The sequence below is a fragment of the Borostomias antarcticus genome, assembly GCF_949987555.1.
Source record: "Borostomias antarcticus genome assembly, chromosome: 2".
NCBI lineage: Eukaryota > Metazoa > Chordata > Actinopteri > Stomiiformes > Stomiidae > Borostomias > Borostomias antarcticus.
This window is the reverse complement of record NC_140235.1, coordinates 15,124,194-15,145,020: the sequence shown is the minus strand read 5'-3', so window position 1 is coordinate 15,145,020 and position 20,827 is coordinate 15,124,194. Positions and strand designations below refer to the sequence as shown.

At 44.0% G+C, this 20,827-nt stretch overlaps 1 protein-coding gene across 1 annotated transcript in view; it reads right to left on the bottom strand.

Annotated features, from left to right (window-relative positions):
* map3k22 (mitogen-activated protein kinase kinase kinase 22) overlaps window positions 1–19,017 on the bottom strand; it is a 92,614-nt gene extending 73,597 nt beyond the window's left edge. The window contains exons 1-2 of the mRNA XM_084450176.1: window positions 18,918–19,017; window positions 2,905–2,954 (exon numbers count right to left, since the gene is read on the bottom strand). Coding sequence (XP_084306302.1) covers window positions 2,905–2,954; window positions 18,918–18,931 — 64 coding nt within the window. The 5' untranslated portion in view covers window positions 18,932–19,017. The remainder of the gene's footprint in view (window positions 1–2,904; window positions 2,955–18,917) is intronic.
* Window positions 19,018–20,827: the final 1,810 nt, after the last annotated feature.

Below are 20,827 nucleotides of genomic sequence, written 5' to 3'. Positions count from 1 at the left end.
CTGTAAGATGTCAGACCATATCCTGTAAATTATTTTAAAGTAGAGCATTGTCTTTGTAAGGTCTAGATATGGACCATCAGTAGATTGTCTTGGTAAGGTCTCGATATGGACCATCAGTAGATTGTCTAGGTAAGGTTTACATATGGACCATGGGATTCATCTTCATGAGGAGGCAGGTGCGAACTCATCCAGGGGTTTACGAACATATCATGAATCAGACAGGAACTTTCTTCAGAAACGCTCTTAGGAAGAAACCTATGAACGGAATTTAGTAAGATATTGGTGAATGAGGCCCAGTGATGTTAAGATTCAAAGATTCTGATATTTTTCCTAGGCAGAGAGGTTTAAAGACTATCTATGTCTATGTCAACAACATTTGTGTAAATTTATCAAATGCTATGTACCACCTTTATGCTAACAACACTATCATCTTGTTGTTCATCAACTGTTGTACAGGCCTTTGACTTTTTACAACCATCAGAAATAATCTAAAAAGGTCTTGAATATAGATAAAACAAAAGTCATGCTGTTTTCCAAAGCTAGTGAGCCACAAGATCTCCCTGTTTTAACCTCCCGTGGAAAAGTACTTGAACTAGTCTCAAGTTATAAGTATTGCCGCATTCACATTGATTGCCAACTGTCTTTTAAGTCACATATCTCAAAGTTAGTTTCTAAGCTCAAGGTAAAGTTAGGTTTCTATTTTAGAAACAAATCATGCTTTTCCCATGGAACCAGGATATATCTCGTGTCATCGACCTTCTTACCCTTGCTAGACTATGGTGACATCCTGTACATGAACGCTTCTGCCCAATGTCTGCATTCTTTGGACTCTGTGTATCATTGTGCCTTGTGATTTGTCACTGGATGTAAACATCTTACTCATCATTGCACATTGTATATAAAAGCGGACTGGCTATCCTTGTATGTATGCAGGTGTACCCACTGGTTGAGCTTTATATACAAAACTCTACTTGATCTGGTCCCTACCTATCTGTGTATATATCTCCTCAGAAAACAGGAACATTATAGCCTCCGCTCACAGGACACTTTGCAATTGAATGTTCTGCATGTTCGTACTGAGCTGGGCAAAAAAGTGTTTGTGCAAGTGCCCCCCCTGATTGGCCAGTCCAACTCTGTTCAAATTCTTATTTTTTTTTTTTTTTTACTAATTAGCACAATTATTAAATACATAATTGTGGTTTGTACCAGTTTATGTTAGGTCATCATTCATTTTAAAAGTGTATTTATAACTTAAACTAGGCTACCTTTAAAAAAAAAAAATCATAATCCACCAATGGCACAACTCATCCGTCAACCTCAACTATTTCCGGTTTGATCTGCTACCGCAAAAAATTTTGATCTGACTGTACTGCTCAGTGCTCAACAAGCTACAACTAGCCAACCTGCTCACAATGGCGAAAAGAGCTATAAAAACAATTGACCACTTCTTCATAAAAAATTAAATAAAACTGGCAATGGTAATGAAGAAGCTACCACTCGAAATGACACCACAGCAGGTGCAATCGAATGCAGAAGTGCTCCAGAGGCTATCGAAGCTAGCACTAGCACTAGCAACATCACCATCGGCGAGGAAGCTAGCACCAGCAGGCAGTTGCAGTTTGATGTTGTGATGTTGGGTATGGCCTAGTGCTCGGTCATAAAGTCATATTGACATGCTTGTGGTGTCTAGATGAAGTTTGATGCGTTGTGCATATTGAATTGTTATACGGATTTCTTACTAGCATACTGTTCACAACTGGCATTCTTTGTAAATAGATGGGATGGGACGGCAGAACAGTTTTCTTTCTCACGTCAAAATGTTGCCCCCATCTACTCTCAGAGGGAAAAATCGCCTATGACTGTAGTATACACAACATGTTCACATTCATGTTCATGCCATCACTCACATTCAAATATCCAAGCGATGCCATTTATAGCTTTTGAAATATTCTGTGTTATTTTAAAACCATGCTCCCCATTCACATGAATGCAAAGGTGGAGTGCTCAGTGCTTCACTCTAGCGGCAGTTGGTAATTTCTTTACCAAATGTTCATCTGGTTCCCAGGATTCCTACAGTGTACTGACGCCAGCCATGCTTTCCTCATGCCTGCCCTCTAGTGCTCGTGTGCAACGGTATTGGTGACGTATAAAAGCGGCTGTATATAGAAGTGGTAATGCCGCTTAAAAACAGATCCTCTACAAGATGTCAAGTTAACGGTGAAATCAGCTAGAGGCTGTGAGTTGGAGGAGCAGCAGGCTGCCTAGGGTTATCTAGGCATATGTCACCATGCCTCTCAAGTAAAACACCTGCTGAGATAAAATGCTGGTTAAAAGCCTTACTTATCTCATTCCTTTCATTAATGATGCCAGATTCTGATAGTAAGCTTAGGCAAGGAAGGAGAGCTATTTGCACACGTTTCCCCCTCAAAATGTTGCAGAATCACCAGCAGAGTTGGAGATGCGCTAGATTTAGTTCTTCTGATCCGAGACAGCACATCTGAGCAGGGCATATTGGGCATATTGAGACCGACAGCTCCCCCAGCATGTGCAACATGCAAACAGTTGGTAGTATCGTTTAAGTGCTACCGCAAGTGCAAAGTACTGAGTGTTTCACAAGTCTTAAATGTGAACAAAAATAAACCTGCTGAGCTGCCATCATCTTCAGTATGCATCTTATTAACATGCTTCATCACAGCAGATGCATTGAATAATCACTTTAAAATTAGAACTGATGGTACAAAACACAGGCCCTCCTCTTTTCCTCACAGCAAAAGCTGTGCCTGTGCTGTGTTCATGCCAGAGGAAATGCTGGTGCAGTGGTGTGTGTGTGTGTGTGTGTGTGTGTGTGTGTGTGTGAGGGCCATGCAGGCCAAGGACTCAAGCATGCTCATGCTAGCTACTTACCCATATTTACTGTCATCATCATCATCCTCTGGCCTGGCAAAGTCTTCTCACTAAAAAACAAAGAGACAGTTATACAGACCAGCAGGTATACAGACCAAATGTTATACAGACCACCGGTTATACAGACCAGCAGTTATACAGACCAGCTGACCAGCAGTTATACAGACCAGGAGTTATACAGACCACAGGTTATTCAGACTACCAGTTATACAGACCACTGATTATATAGAGCACCAGTCCTAAAGACCACAAGTTATACAGACCACCAGCTACACAGACCACCAGTTATGCAGACCACTGACTGTCGCTGGGGCGGAGGTGAACATGGTGGTGTCATTCAAGCAGCAGATCTTCACACTACTTGGCAAGTCCCCAGAGACATCAACCACTCTCACTCTGATACTTTTCAAAACCACTAAATTCTCCAAGACTTTCTTGAATCATCTCAGGTGCCAATGCCATCACTCACTCTACTCTCCGTCCCTGACACAGGCCAGAGGATGATGATGATGACAGTAAATATGGGTAAGTAGCTAGCATGAGCATGCTTGAGTCCTTGGCCTGCATGGCCCTCACACACACACACACACACACACACACACACACACACACACACACACACACACACCACTGCACCAGCATTTCCTCTGGCATGAACACAGCTTCACTCAGCCGAAAACAGGTTTTAGCTTGTGTTCTGTCTTATACAACCTCATGAGACCATCCTGACACATTCCAGCAAAGCTTTCCCAGATGGTTGAGTGAAACAAACTATCTGGCGCACGTCACGTTTGTCTTATATAACTATCCGCTATGTTTCAGGTCAACCATCCATTCAGGATAGCACCCAGTGACTCTGCGTTCAGCTCTGCTTATTTATACACGCCGCTACCAAGGCTAGGAGGGGGAGGCTGAGCTTCGTCGACCCGAGGCTGGGCTAAGGACGACCCGAGGCTGGGCTAAAGTTGACTTGGTGGAGCCACTAATGTTAGCAGTCTCTTCCTCATCACCTGTAAACTGCTCTGTAAACCTCCCTTCATTCAGACGATTGGTTGTCTTGTTTCTCCAGTGCAAATTCTGTTTGTGTTACACAAACTTTCTCGAGCACAGTCAGCAGAGAGAGATATCCGGGGCTCTCTCCAGAGGTACAGAGGGTTACTGTGAGTTTCCAGAGTCGGAGCCAAGAGCCGGAGCCCTGCTCCCTCCTAACAACCATTCTCTAATGGCAGCAAACAGTCAGAGACACAGACAAGCCAGCCGGAGCACAGCCTGGAGGGCCAGTATAAAGGCCTCACACATACAGACTGGAGGGCCAGTCTGATGGCCTCACACATACAGCCTGGAGGGCCCAGTCTAAAGGCCTCACACATACAGCCTGGAGGGCCCAGTCTAAAGGCCTCACACATACAGCCTGGAGGGCCCAGTCTAAAGGCCTCACACAGACAGACTGGAGGGCCCAGTCTAAAGGCCTCACACAGACAGCCTGGAGGGCCCAGTCTAAAGGCCTCATAGAGAACTGATACATGTGAACACACGTGTGCACAAGCCAACACAGAAAAGGTCAAATAACTAAAGAGAACAGTACAGTATGTTCTGAATACTTGGCAGAATGGAGTCCTAATGTCTCCAAAATACATCCACTCTTGCAGTCTAGGTACTGCGTGCCCTGTGCATCAGTACAGCAGGATGGTGGGATATCGGTGACATTACAGTATATCAGTACAAATACATCAAACTCCAAACAAACTCATGCAAATAACATGATGGAGTCATACTAAAGTACACTACAGCATGAAGGTCAAAATGACCAGGAAGGGAGGAAAGTATGAATGTAAGAATGTCACAGGACAGGATGGGTGATCCTGACATGTTTGGCCAAGAGTTTGCTTCCTTACCCACTTGTACACACATACAGTAGACACACATGTGCAGGTGCACTAATGTGCGCGCGCGCCCGCCGGCGACACAGACACATACGCACGCACGCACGCACACAAACAGGCCCTGTCACTCACACACAGCCCCTGTCTCATGCTAAGGAGTCACCAGATGACCTTCTATTTGTTGTACCTGTATGATGTAGTATGTGACAAATAAAACTGACTTTGATTTGATGGCCCACTTGGTTTGCCAGTCTGCTCCGCATGCTGCCAAGCTAGTGGTTCCCACAGATCACCAGCCCAACTCCCTCTACTCAAGATTCAAGTTTATTTAGCCATTTCAACAATACAGTTGATAGGAATGTTTTTGGTGTGTGTTCACATATACCATATACAGACAACTATATACCACAAACAGACATCAATACATAACAAAAAACAACACATAATGCAGTTCAATTTTCAAGTATAATCAGTCCATAAAGTGCTTGGCGCAGGAGAGTGCAGACAGTGCATAGTGCAAAAAACAGTGACAGTCCCTAGTGCAGGGGGACATTCTGTATTGCAGGCGGGGTGTATGAAAGAGTTAAACTATATTTAAATATCGTATGTCTTGGAGGTAGGTGCTGTCTCTAAAGAGAGATGTTCTACTGGTGATACTTCTGAACCTCTTCCCTGATGGCAAAAGAGTGACCAGGTGATGTGCTGGGTGGGAGGGGTCAGTGGTGATGTTTCTAGCCTTCCTGGTGATTCTGGTGTCAAAGTGTGAGGCCATGGTGGGCAGTGTGAGGCCATGGTAGGCAGACTGCAGCCCATGATCTTAGAGGCTCTGCGCACTACTCTCTGTTCCTGGCAGGCCGCTGTGCTGACAGCCCTGCTTGCTGGAGATTAGACATTAATCAATACACAGTACACTCCACACTAGGCACAGCTGCCAACATTTCCTCCTGGAAAAAACCCTTCTCTTTCTCTTATAGATAAGAGGCCTGGGGAATGTCATGGAAACATTACAGCATCACAAAACAATATGGGTGGGTCTACAGCGCTACACACATGCAGAACTACCTCACACCGTGTGATGCTATACACACGCACACGCAGAGCTACCTCACACCGTGTGATGCTACACACACGCACAACTTGATGTGCTTTAGCTTCAACATAGATCACAATTTGGACCGACCTTTGTTACTAAAACCCTTTCCACTGCCACAGTGTGTGAAAGTACAGTCCTGAGAAGTGAACGCCCGCGTCTGCAGACATACAGTTTTGGCGGCAGCGGCGGTAAAAAACATATTACAACCCGCAACCACGAGGGGCAGTAAAGCACTGCTACAGTGAAGCTACAGTACTAGGCTTGTCTGACAAACGGCTGCCATTGCTTAGACTAATGTAGGCTACGTTTCTCAGTTTGATCGGTCTGAATTGCAAACTGCTCTTTTGGATTAGCTACAGCAGAGACAGTAGCCAACATAAAATTGGTTATTTAAAGGGCTATCATTTTACCGACTGATCGGACTTCATTCATTAGGCTATTTAGATTCAAAACCAGAAACTCAGAAATCGCACACATTTTCAACCCCTATTTTCAACGATGCAGTCAGAGTAACGACACTACGATATACAATCAATAAAGCGCTAAACCAGTGAAGACTAATTCATTTCAACCTGTATTTACCAGCCGATGATACACTTATTTGATTCAAAGCACATGCTACCACAATTGCCCGAGTGGCTCAATTGACAGTGTTACAGACTTGTAATTCAAGGGTCGCGGGTTCGTTTCCGCATCCCTGCTGTTGGAAGGACATGGAAAGGATTCTACGTCTTCAAGAAGGAAAGACATTGTTTTATTCATAGTAGGCTATTATTATTACAAGGTAACACCAACGATGGTACAGTCACCCCTCAAGGTCTGTATACACTTATAAAATAGTTGGTGATTTCTTCTTAATAGCCTACAGTAGCGGAGGGAGTTTGAGCGGAAAATAACAGGCCAGTATGCCAATACCTGGCATAATCAGTTTCTTGGCAATTCGTTTTGACAGTTGAACAGTTGATGTTGCACAGTAAATGCAGTAGCCTACATTCCGTTCATTACTAGTTACTATCGAAATGAGGACTGGCTAAACTAGTTAAACACTAGCCTACAGCGTTGTGACGTTAACTGCTTTTTAGCCACATTAATATTATGGAAGCTGCGGTCGTGAGCTAACTGGCAATCGAAACAGGCTGTAGGCTACTTCAAATGTCGCATAGTAACATTCTGATGTCCTTGGTAGCTCTGCCTCATTCATTTTCCATTCATCCAACTTTGTGTGCACAGCGGTCCATAGCCTACTACAAATACACTTCCCTCTCCCTTTGCGTTAAATGGCTGGTGCGCATTTACAATAACGTAGGCTACCTAAATAAATAAACAATAAGGTGAACAGTAGCCTAGTATATAATAGGCTATAATATACCTGCAAGCAGGGGTGTGGGGGCCAAGCAGTTTAGCTGCAAGCAGCCAAGGAATCAGCTAGACTGATGTGGTGACATGAGACGTGTTTGACAAGGGTCAAGGATGGTCCTGAGAATTTCAAAAGTCAGACATATGGCTGAACAGGATTCGATCTCTATACCTGCTGCTTGCAAGGCCGACGCGCTATCCGCTGTACTACGCCGGATGTTGCAAAGGTGAATGGCCCTAGTCCACAAGGCATGTCAGCCTTTGCTTCCTCTCGGTTGAGTGAGAGGGGGGTGTCGTCATTTAAATTGGCACACGGTGAAAAGTATACATAACATAGCTTAACTATTTACTTCTATAGAATCCAGACAATCACGCTAACATTTTGAGGTATATGTCCTCCTATCTTCAAAAGTGTAGGAGAGGTGACAAGTTAGAAACACAACATTGATTCAGTAATTTTCTTAATCAAGTTAGTGCGTGGCTTTTAAGCATTTTGGCTTGTTATAGTGCCACCCTGTGGCCAATTCGCGTAATATTTCTTCAGTGGCCATTAGGCATGCCTTGGTATCAGCAGCAACTTGATATGATCGTGTCAAAAGCATTGCTGTAAACACAGACACATATTTGCTTATTGCAGTGCTCCCTCATGGTCAACATGATGCAAAATGTTTTGTGCTATTCCTCAAGGTGGGGTCTCAAGTCTTTTCACAACCTTAAAATGGCTGCAGATTATGTGTAGGCCTGCACGTTTCATGCAGATTGGAGGAAAGTCTGACATGTGGTTGAACGAGATTCGATCTCTGGACCTGCTGTTTGCGAGGCCGACGCTCTACCCGCTGTGCTACGACAGATCTTGCGAAAGCGACTCGCCCTAGTGCACAAGCCATGTCAGCTTTCGCTTCCTCTTGGTAGAGTGAGAAGGGGGGGTGTCGTCATTTAAATTGGCACACGGCGAAAAGTATACATAGCATACATAGTTCAACTATTTACTTCTTCAGAATCCAGACAATCACGCGAACATTTCCATGTATAATATGCCCTTCGGTCTTCAGAAGTGTAGGAGACGTGACGAATTAGAAACTCGACACTGATTCTGTCATTTTCTAGAGCGTGGCTCCATTGTTTTCAATGGAGTTGTCATTCGAACTGTCACAGTGAAAAATATACATCGGAGAGCTTAGCTTTTTTGATTTTATGAATCCCAAGAGTCGTGTAAACATTTTGATATATGATATGTGTATGAGCTGTGAGAATTGGAAGAGGGATGGCAGTTTAGAAAATGTGACTTTTTCCAAAATGCGCCTTGTCACCACTCTAAAACTGGCGAAATTGTGCAGAAGACCAAAAGTGTTCCTTGCATTCTGCAATAAAAAAAAATGAAGTAATAATGAAACCATGTTTTGAACTCAGCATGAGCCAGGGACTCCATTGCTACCATAATTTTGAAGATAACATACAGTTCAAAAGTTACCGACATAAATGCAACCCCAACTTTGACAGGCTGGTGGTGCTAGAGTGCACAAGATGTCAACATGAGGCTTGGTGACAGATGTCATGGGTGTGTCCCGGATGAGTGTGCCAAATGTGGTTTTGATAGATTAAAACATACTGAGATATGACCCGTTCCTGTTTTGCAGCTTTTCTGCCAATTTTGATTGGCTGTCACAAGCGAACGCAATGGATAATCAAAAGTGACAACTTTTGTGGACATTGGTCTAGAGAATGTGTATACCGAGTTTCGTGCAGATTGGTCGAAATTCCTAGGAGGAGATACATTTTATTCAAAATGGCGGAGAATCCAAGATGGCCACAATAATGTCATAGAGTGTGTTGAATCCATCCGGCTTGAGCCAAGGAATTGAAGGACACCTGAAGTTTAAAAATTGGACTTGCTGAAGAAAAGCTGCATCCATAAATGCACCTCCAACTTTGACACGTTGGTGGCGCTAGAGAGGGCGAGGTGTGGACATGAGACTTGGTGAGGAGGGTCAGGGCACTGTCCCAAATGAGTGTGCCAATTTTCATAACTTTTGACCATACGGTTCTATAGGCTGCCATAGACTCCCATGGCAAGAAGAAAGAAAGAAAGAAAGAAAGAAAGAAAGAAAGAAAGAAAGAAAGAAAGAAAGAAAGAAAGAAAGAAAGAAAGAAAGAAAGAAAGAAAGAAAGAAAGAAAGAAAGAAAGAAAGAAGAAAACGTACAAACACAATGGGTGCTGCAGCAGCTATTTTGAAAGCAGGGAATGCGCACCGGACTTGGACAATGGGGATAGAAATGTACTAAGTAAGGAACTGGGGGCAAGAAGGAATAACAACAGTAGACGACTGTTTGAAAAATCAAGACATTTATTTGAATACCCTAAATTTACAGTTGCTCTTGCGTGCAGACAGGGCTTCGATAAAGACAGCATGGATAGCTCCTAGGGGAGCGCAACTGCTCATTAATTGGATCTCTCAGCCTCTTCATGTCTGCTTTGCCTCTAAAGTCTGGATACTGCTGGTGCACACTGGGTCTCTGGGTGGTGCGGGCTGGAATATTTGTTTGGATTAGCTACAGCAGAGACAGTAGCCTACATAAAATTGTTTATTTAAAGAGCTATCATACTAACTGATCGGACTTCATTCATTATTTAGATTCAAACCTGTTAAACAGTACTTATTTCACCGAACATACAACAACCATCTCTTCACGCTGTAAACCTCTGTTGTATGTTCGGTGAAATAAGTACTATGGTGTTTACAGGACAACTTCAGAGCTTGGTAAGCATAAACCATGTAATTCCTGAACTTGAAATCCAGAGTTTTTCAAGTGTGCCCATAGCTAGCAACGAGACAGGGTGCGTGCGCCGACGTTATTGACACAGAACTCTGTACTGCACAAAACAGAAATCTTTTAACCTTTACTATTAAGATACATGCCAGGGAAGCCAGGAATAGGGCTAAACATGAAATTCAGTGTACATATCCTTTAACTAGTCACACAGTTACTGCCAGCCGAATTGAGTTTGCTGCTCAACGATGCCTCCTGGCGGCTATTGTGCTACAAGGAGAGAGCAAGGAGGAACAAGGAGGGGTCTGGAGTGGTCCGAACGGACCTCTAAAACTGCGCCGCTGCTGTCGTTGCTGCTCTCCGCTCAACATGCGGCACGGACAGTTACTTCTCAGGACTGTAATCTGAAAACATTTGACAGCTCAATCTAATTAGGAAGGGAATTGTATCAGTTGGGATTTCTGAGTGGGATTATGTGTACCTGACGGAGCCTGACTCCAAACCTCTCAAAACAATCATATTTTAATTGTGATTGAGAAAGTGTGGTGAACACACCCACACACATTCTTTCAGCACTCTGACATCACTCTCTCGCAAAATAAACAGTAAAATTCTGGCCCTATGTCTCAGGGCAGGTCCCCACTCCACTAGACAGAGAGGATGAGAGAGTAAGGCCATATGTCCACCAAAGCTTTTTTTCCTGAGCGCCACATATGTTTTTAATTGTTTATAATGGGAGCGCCGCGTTTTTGGAAATGCCAGCAGCGTAGCGTGGCGCTGAGCGTATTTTCTGCTCTGCGCCGTGCACGACATGCGTTTTTTTTATCAGCCTGCCCGAGTTGAAAAATGTTCGGCTGAAAAGCTCGGAGCCAGCTGAGCTCATCAATGTAAGCTTTTACCTAGCCGTCCAATCACAGTGGAAAAGGCGCGGGACAAACAAGACGGCTCTCTTGACAAAACGGTTGAACAAGTCTAGCAAAAAAATGGAGAAAATTTGCTTTGAGAAGTTGATATTGTTTACTTCGATATCACTAGAAATTAGCGTAAATTTCTGATATAGACACAAGACTCTGTTTGGTTGCTATGACAATAAGCGCTCATCTGAAAAAGCGCTATACGCTTCCCCAGCGCCCATGAGCGCTCCCAGATGAGCGTTTTGAGCAGAGCGCCCAGCGTTTAAAGCCGAGAAAAAAAGCTTTGGTGGACACACGGCCTAAGACTGTTCTCCATATGATCTGAAGACCTAGCCTGATATCAGACAGAATTGTTAACTCGTTACACTCCGTTGAGATCTTCAGTCTGACATTGCTTCCACTCTAACCAACTTCCATGTGGGAGGTAGATTTGATTTTAACGTCATTGCTTATTGTCATGGCAACCATAGACAACATAATAACAACATGGAATGAAGTTAAACAGTAATGTAATCGCGGTAGGCTACTGTACGAATGAGGTAGTCTACTTTGTTACTACTACCAACAACTACAGTACCAGTCGTCCTCCCGTCTAGTAATCCGAGTTCCCAGAAGCTCTCGCTGCGGCACCTCACACAAGTAATACTGGTGTCGACAACAGCGTTAGTCCTGCCCTTGGCGCTGATTGGCTAATTGTTAGAACCTGCGGCACTAATTGGTTGTTTCTTTTTTTACTGGGAGAAACAGACGTTTCATGTAGCAACACCAGACAAAGAATCAGTCAACTGTGGAGTGGGTGGATTCAAACCTCTGGACCAGGCTACTGAAGACTGTAACCTCAGGTTCAGATATCTGACATCAATCCTGTATGGAGACAAAAAAATAACTATTTTGGATCTTTGGGGAGCTTTGCTATGTGTATGTTGGCCCAGAGAGTTTTGTTTTGTTTTTATGTCTCATGGGGCTTTTCCCATTTAACTGTAACCTACAGTATGTGTATTTAATGTGAAATAAATTCACAATAGGGAACTAGTGAACATGTAGCCTACATTGAAGATACAGTAAAGAAGGAGGCCACATCTACACTAGTAGCCACGGTGTCAGTAACGGAAACATTTTCGCTGTGGATGGGGATAAAAGCATAATTTGACACAAGGGATTAACAATCAGACTTTGTGGATTAGGGAGAGCTGAATGACAGATAGGCCTATCTGTTCAGAAATACTTGCGGGGTCATACTAAATAGACTAGCCTACTTCCTTGCAAATTTGTGGAGGGCCTACTACCCTAGCCTGGTAAACCAGACTCATCGCAATTTATTTTTTACCTTTTCACTATTGAGTCTGGGCTTTTACCCATCCAGAGTGATTTGAGCGGGCAGGAGTACTTGCCTTGACAGACGAACTCCTTCAGCCAATCAGCGTAACAAAACATAGATACATTTTTTGCCAAATCCAGTCGGAAGAACGGCGAAAACATATTTTCTGCTAAGAAACTCCACTAGTGCATACTCTTGTTCTTCTTTAATTGTTGTTATTGAGTCTATTTCTGCAATAACTTCACTTATGGCTGTGTTTATTCTTCTAATGTTAATGTTACCCCTCGTTGCGTCAGGGGCTGCCATTACTGTTCTACTACTAGCATACTCCTGTACTTCACGTTATCATATGCGGAACCAATCAGGGACAGGGGGTGGAACATCAGTTAGAATGCAGTCTCCTGATTGGTGACCGATTTTCTGGGAAAACTCAAATCGCTCTGGGCGGGTTAAAGTCCAGACTCATAGTGAAAATGTAAAAAAAAATAAACATTGTGATGAGTCTGGTTTACCAGACTACTGCTGCCCTCACACATGACTAAGCGTCCATGACTGGCTGACTGGCTGACTGACTGACAAGTGTCCTGACTTTCGCGTCGTCTGCTGGTCTGGCCTGGTCTGCTGCCAGCGCCATGGGAAAAAGAGACGTCATAGGCTGATGCTAATCAATACAGTCCAGCCCTTGGCCAATCAATACAGTCCAGCCCTCAGTGGTGATGGTGCAGACATGATTTTATTTGAATTCTCCAGATTGCGTTGTAGTGTGAACGGGTGGAAACAGAGACCTTTGAAACCTTTCAGACAACCACATTCTTGTCGACATCAGCCTTGTGGTGGTTAATTCAACATGGATAATGAAGTACAGGTGTCGCTGACCTTGTTATCTATGTTAGCAGCTACTGTGCAGTTACATTCTACATTTTATAATGCTAATACCTACAGTGTATTTTATGTTAATACTGCCTGCAGTGTCAACAACTGGTGTTGTCAATTATTCTGAGTCTCCCTGAGTAAAGTTATCTTTAGTTAGATTGACCACCTCCTCAGAGAATGCATTCTGCCATAGGATATTGATATGGATCTGGAAAGTGCATGGATCTCGGCGCTGGCTAGCACCCCTATCTCTTACGTTGGTGGCTAACATGTTGGACGTCACATTGTAATGTTAGAGCTCAATCTACTTCCTGTTTATACTGGCACACGTATGCCTAGTGTAGTGAATGGTCATGTGATATGCGCTTTTATGGCTTGTTAGTATGGATGGAGATTATATCGGAAACGGTGCCTAACGCTCCTCTGGACGGAGATTGTTTTTGTTTTAAAAATCTGTCTTAAAAGGAAACTGTTAGTGTAAACGCAGCCTGAGGAGAGGTGACATCAGAACACCACTGCACTGTACACCAGATTGCTTCTCACAGCAACCCAACTGGCACTACATGACCTCACCAAGATGGCTACACAGAGCTGCGCAGAGCAATCTGACTGGCCAGACAGGAAGTCGGGAGTGATTTGTGGTCCAGAGTTCCTGAGGTGGCTTACTCTATACAGGTCACAGTTTTCCAGAGCAGGGGGTGTCCAGTGTGTGTGTGTGTGTGTGTGTGTGTAGGCCCAGACTGAGACCAGCCCACTGCGGATGAGTCAGAGGCTGGCTGTTTCTGGGAAGTGAGACACCATCTCCTCCCCCTGTTTACGGGCCCACAGGGAGCTCGGTCATGGAGGCAGCTTGGCCTTTGAAAAGTGCAATAGGGGAAGTTAAAAGTAGGCATTTTACAATTGATGCTAATTATACCAAATTAAATGAATAGGTTTTACATTGTGTACAATGCATACAGTAAGGAGAGAAAAACATAAGATGATAAGAGGTGCTAAATCAGCCCACTCCACCGAAGTTGACCGATTCTTGGTCTGGTGTTGCTACATGAAACAACTGTCTCTCCATGTAAAAAATAATTGACCAATGAGTGCCGCAGGTTTAACGATTAGCCAATAGGCACCAACGGTGGGACTAAAGCCTCTGTCAAGCTGTTGTTGAGCATTGTCAAGCTGTGCGTTGGGACAATGCGACTCTTGTAATAGCCTACTTGAGAGGACGATTGGTTGTACTGTAGTTGTTAATATTAGTAACAAAGTAGCCTACTACAATTACATTGTTTCACTTTGCTCCATGTTCTCAACATTGTTTATGGTTGCCATGGCTATGCATCAGCAATTCTTCTTCATCGTTTGGGTTAGTCAGCCGAAATCAGCTCAGGCAGTTAAAAAAATATATATGCAAAAACCTAAATTGATATTCTTCATTGGTTGAGCTGGATACTATAAATCACAGATGATTAGACCTGTCTCCCATCATAACGCCACACAGGGGAGGGCTCATGGAACCACACCCCCTCTGTCCACAACTTAAGCATCTCTCTGGAGAAAGGGTACACATATCTCCCTGTGATATGGGTCTGAACACCATCTGTAAAGTAAGCTTTTATTTCCATTATGCTAACATGACAAGCATTCATTCATTGGATTTGTCCACTCAAACGCAGCCATGCTAAATCAGTTCCTACTCAGAACTTTAGAGAGATGGATTGTAAAATGAGTGATGTCTGTCAGGTCTGGTTGTATTACATCCAAGAAACCAGATGTTAGGGTAAACAGCTAGAGGTAACAATACAACTCTACACTGACTGACAAGCCAGACTTCATTCAACTTACTCAACTCAAACATTAACTAGAAGTACAACTCTGTATTTGAATTCTTATTAAGTAGACATAAACCACAAACTACATAACAAAGCCCTATGGTAAGTCGGCGTCTGGTCATCAGTGAGCCCCATGAGGACAGCTGGCCGTCACAGAGAGAGACAAACACCACAACACAGATTTAACTAACACTGTTGCCATGGACACTGGCACCTAAACACCCCATCCCATGACTTGTCACTCACGGTTGTTGAGAGGAGGGAGACGAGACACAGACAGGTATTCATATTCGTTACACCTAATAGAAGACGTCTTTATTTGTCACACAGCAGTACCAACCAACACACAGACGTGCAATGGGCGACAAGAAGGAACGTACACATGCATCGGGGTCGCCGATTAAATGTTCTCTGCTCTTCACCCATCCCGTCGTCCTTCCCCCAAGGGCAGCCGGAAGCAGACAGTAGGCAGCGTTCATGGGACGCACCACAGGGACCAGCCAAGTGCTCTTGTCTGTCTTCATCAGGGACGGACAGCGTTATGGATCTGTTCTTCTGCATGTTTTTTTTATTGGGTTCTTTGGGAGGAAACCCTTGCAAACACGGGGAGAACATGCTAACTCTGTACAGAAATGCCCAGAGACAGTACTAGGTACTACACCACTGTGCTGCACGTGAGCGATTTTGGGGTTCTCAAGGACACTTCGGCACATTGCCGGGAGCAGGGATGGAACCAGGGACCTTGCGATCCCCGGCCGGCCGCCCGACCTCCCAAGCTATGTCCTGCCCCATAATCCCCATAATATGATATTGTGGTGAGAATTGGGAGTGTCTAAAATTATTTTCTGTGGGGCACATAACTTTTTCATTTGTGGACTCATTCCCTTGAATTTGGCTGTTTTATAAAAGCAGCTTTCTGGCTGGGGTCAGCTCAAAACAAGTCCAGACATTCAATTACAGTAAAGAACAACAAAATTCATCACAGCGATCAATGGCTACTAGCCAAGTTCATAAGTCTGCCACCCTACAATACATCAAAGAGTAGTTCAGTGCAAATCTTCAAACCCACACCTAAAATATCTGACACAAATTCTGTTACAGGGAATAGGCTACACAAACACTGGCCAGGTCCAACCTTGGCCTGAAGGACCCAAACAGAAGCCTGCCAGGAGAGAGATCAACTCTGAGGTCAGACCAGGTCCAACCTTGGCCTGAAGGACCCAAACAGAAGCCTGCCAGGAGAGAGATCAACTCTGAGGTCAGACCGCTCTCTTCAAAACAATTCAATTAGGAGCCATGTCTGCTCGCTGATGCTCTGTGTGGGACCAGCCGTGTTATCCAGTGGGCTGTCTACGACGCTCTGTCCCTGGACCAGCCGTGTTATCCAGTGGGCTGTCTACGACGCTCTGTCCCTAGACCAGCCGTGTTATCCAGTGGGCTGTCTACGACGCTCTGTCCCTGGACCAGCCGTGTTATCCAGTGGGCTGTCTACGACGCTCTGTCCCTGGACCCTGGCCCGTCCTGGGGCCCTGGCCTGTCCTGGGGGCCGCAGGGGCCCAGGGGTCTACAAATGATGTTTGGAGGCGATGGACAAATGTCGAATTCTGACGTTTGCCGGGTGAGACCAGGCTGACAGACCACATATAGGACAAAATGTCCAAAAGAGCACACTACCCCTTTAAAGGCATAGGTGTTTGGGGTAGGGCACAGACAAAGTTCACCAGGCTCCCAACCCTCTCACACTGAAAATAGGCTACATATTTTTACTACATATTGTGTACTACTGTATCCTTTGAATTGGTAAATATAGGAATGGGTTAGGACCAGTTACTCAATCAGCAATGTAGAAATATGTAAATGCTTAAAATCCTACATATTGTAGGTTTAAAGGACAATGCTCGTTTTTGACAACCTGGACCTTATTTACGACATATTATAAGACGTTTGACTCACCGAGATCACTTTGGTGTAATTCGGAGGCATGTAGAAGAAATTTAAAATCCAGCGCGAGCCAGTATATCCATGTAATGGCGGTGGTGGGGGCACTGAGAATGCAGTTTCTAAAAATCTATTTTCTGCCGCGAAACGGTTGTTTTCATCAATCTGTCTTGATGAATCGCTAGTTGTGCTTACATAGAGAGCATTGGCCTGTTGTGGTATTTCACAGGCCTCTGTAATATGATCTTTAGAAACGTCTTTAGACACAAAATAGCTTCCTCACTTGCTCCAGCACGTATGCGCACAGCATGCTGGAGCAACGATTGCGCGCTGTGCGAATGCGTGCTGGAGAAAGTGAGGAAGCTATTTCGTTTCGAAAGACGTTTCTAAAGATCATGGCATGTGAAAACCACAACAGTTATGCTCTATGTAAGCACAACTAGCGATTCATCAAGACAGATTGATGAAAACAACCGTTTCGCGGCAGAAAATAGATTTTTTAGAAACTGCATTCTCAGTGCCCCCACCACCGCCATTACATGGATATACTGGCTCGGGCTGGATTTAAAATTTCTTCTACAGGCCTCCGAACTACACCAAAGTGATCTCGGTGAGTCAAACGTCTTATAATATGTCGTAAATAAGGTCCAGGTTGTCAAAAACGAGCATTGTCCTTTAAGTATGTACTTATGGCAAACTACTGTACACAAATCCCCCTTAATTTCCCATTTATTCCTGTTAATATCTGTTTATTCCCATTCATTCCCATGGAAAGGTTTCCATCCTGGAATTTTGCATCTCTAGCTTAGGCCACAGACTGGGGATTCCTCCATCCAATGAAACCACAGCCGCTGTAGTTCAGAAGTCTGGCAGACGGACAGACTAGTACAGAGGTCTGGGAGACTGACAGACTAGTACAGAGGTCTGGGAGACTGACAGACTAGTACAGAGGTCTGGGAGACTGACAAGACTAGTACAGAGGTCTGCCAGACTGACAGACTAGTACAGAGGTCTGGGAGACTGACACTAGTACAGAGGTCTGCCAGACTGACAGACTAGTACAGAGGTCTGGGAGACTGACACTAGTACAGAGGTCTGGGAGACTGACAAGACTAGTACAGAGGTCTGGGAGACTGACAGACTAGTACAGAGGTCTGGGAGACTGACAAGACTAGTACAGAAAACTGACAGACTAGTACAGAGGTCTGGGAGACTGACAAGACTAGTACAGAGGCCTGGGAGACTGACAGACTAGTACAGAGGTCTGGGAGACTGACAGACTAGTACAGTGGTCTGGGAGCCTGACACTAGTACAGAGGTCTGCCAAACTGACAGACTAGTACAGAGGTCTGGGAGACTGACACTAGTACAGAGGTCTGGGAGACTGACAAGACTAGTACATCAGTCTGGGAGACTGACAAGACTAGTACAGAGGTCTGGGAAACAGACTGACAGCTGTAGTTCAGAGGTCTGGGAGACTGACAGCTGGATCTACCAAGGACTAGGTTAGGTACCTAAATCCAATCCTGACTTTGCTTTCAGTGGCCAAACTCTAAATATATCACTGCAACGTTGACCAAACTCGCTCACGGAAAGTATTGTCAGACGAAAGAAGAATGGATCTTTAGCGTAATAATGTTTCATCTAGCCTAGTGGAATGGTAATGATTCTAACCATACAGTGCTCTTTAGTGCTCAATCCAATCTTAAAATCATGTTAATCGGGAAATGTGTAATAAGAATGTTGTGTGTAGTGGCCCATTTTTGAAGAATTATTATTATATAGGCTACTTGAGAGATTGTGTAGCCTAATCATTGTCCATGCCTAACATTTTGATTTGTTTTTGTTATTATGTAAAATAAAATAGGTCTATATTCAAATGAAGAAAATGTAGAATGATTTGCAAAAACAAGTTGTGTAGGTGACATGTTAAACTTTACGATCTGAACTCAGCCTAGCCTATTCGTTGCGTTTGATAGCCTGGCAGTAGGATATTAGTTAATTGTTGCAGCTTCTAGCTATGACTTGCCTCTTCTCTCGTTAGCCTACCTGTTTGTTTTCATTCTTTGAAGATTATTTTGATTTTCAGTTGTTGAACAAACCCGTGGATCCAAAAACCAAGGGATGGACAAATCCAAATGACGAACCAGAAGACTGATATCCGGAAACAGCGCTGAGAAAAGACAAGCTCCACACTTGCAACACTTTTCATTTAAAATACACTCCTCGACAGAGGCAATCCAGACGGCTAACAAAAACGTTTGTTCTCTCCCCCAGAGTCGTCAGTCCGGCGGAGTTTCCTCAGAGCGGCTGGTCTGAGGTCAGCGGCAACGTGAGCTCCAGGAAGCGGTGACGCTCTGGGTTCACGGCGAAGTCTGCTTCAGAAACCAGCAGCTTGCTGCCCTCGGTGGCCTTTGTAAGCATATTTACCATGAATAAATGGAATGAATAATTAAATAAATAACATAAAACGAATAGCCTACAATTAAAATGGACTAAGTATGTAGGCCTATCTTTAATGCACGTTAATCATTAAATTCACTCACAAACAAGTGCACAGTGTAGCCTACGTGTTGTCCCCCACCCACAATGCCTGTCGTCATCATGTACGCTACAGTTCAATGAAACTGGTCTTCTTGTTGATCTAGCGGTCTGTAAAATTAAGAAAATGTCAAGATGTGGAAATCATTTGTGGACATCGATTTGTGTCTGTCAGGCTTGGCTGAATGTCTTTCATTGTGAAACGAGCAAACCACAGTAACCAGGCTCCTGACATGTTTGTCGTTCTACCTGGCTACTCGCTTCGAAATTAAACCTACAGGTAGGCTACTGTAGCCTAGCCTTGTTTCGATAAGACTGACTGGCGTAGAAGACATGCAACCGCTTGACTGTAATTAAATTGCGCATGTCAAATCAAACAAGCTTGACATTTATTTGGAAACAGCAAGCAAGCATAACCTGTTTGATTGTATTTTTGATAACTGGTCAATCGATATATTGTTCTGAAGGCCCAGATTAGAGATTAGACTCAGTTCAATAGGAGTCAGTTATATTATTATTATTATTATTATTATATTTAGTTCAGTCCACTCCCACCCCGCCAGGTCCCCCAATTTGTTATTTTCTATTACTGAGCTATTGTTTATACTGAGATTGTTTTATATTGTTGAGCTCATAGTTTGTATGTTTTCGTTTAAGAAGAATTAGTGTGTATGTTCATTTAAGAAACTTTGCATGTGTTGACTACGGTGTGTAGTTTAAACTAATATAGCCACCGTACCCCGAAAACGATGTGGTTGCATGCAGACAGCGTTGTGATCGGTTGTGGGTGCAACGGAGAGTGATTGTGTCTGGTGAGAACAGTTGTAAGGGAATAAAAGTAAAGTAATTAAGTTCAGTCTGTGTAGTACTAGCAGGCTGTACCTGCGGGACTGTAACATTGGAGCCAGCGCTAGTTCGGCTAGAGCTAGTTAGCTAATATTTAATACCAGAGCTAGCTTGGCTAGAGAGCGTGGCTAGCTATCCTCTGCATGTAAGCCAGAGGGCAGTGGAAGACCAAGGACAGTGAGGTGCGGCAAGCAACGGACGCTCGTCATCTCCACCCGTCCACTGTTGGGCCTGTCGTGCCTGTATTGATGATTCAAGGACTACTTCCCGTTGGCGTCTTCCCCTCAGAACCATCCCCATTGAACTGTGTTCCCCCTCTCCACCCAGCCGTCACCTGTCATCATCATCCACCATCTACCCGAGCAACTGGTACCATTAGTTTAGGAACTGATTAGATTAAAACTCATTAAATTTTGGTATAGGGAAATCAATGTACTGTGTATTTGTGTATATTCTGTCTGTTGTCTATTAAATGTTATGTTTATTAGATATCTTTGAGACTTGCCCCCCTCCCCAATTATTTGGTTGGTGCCACCAGTTAGTTAGTCTACCATTTTAGTCTGGCTAGTGTG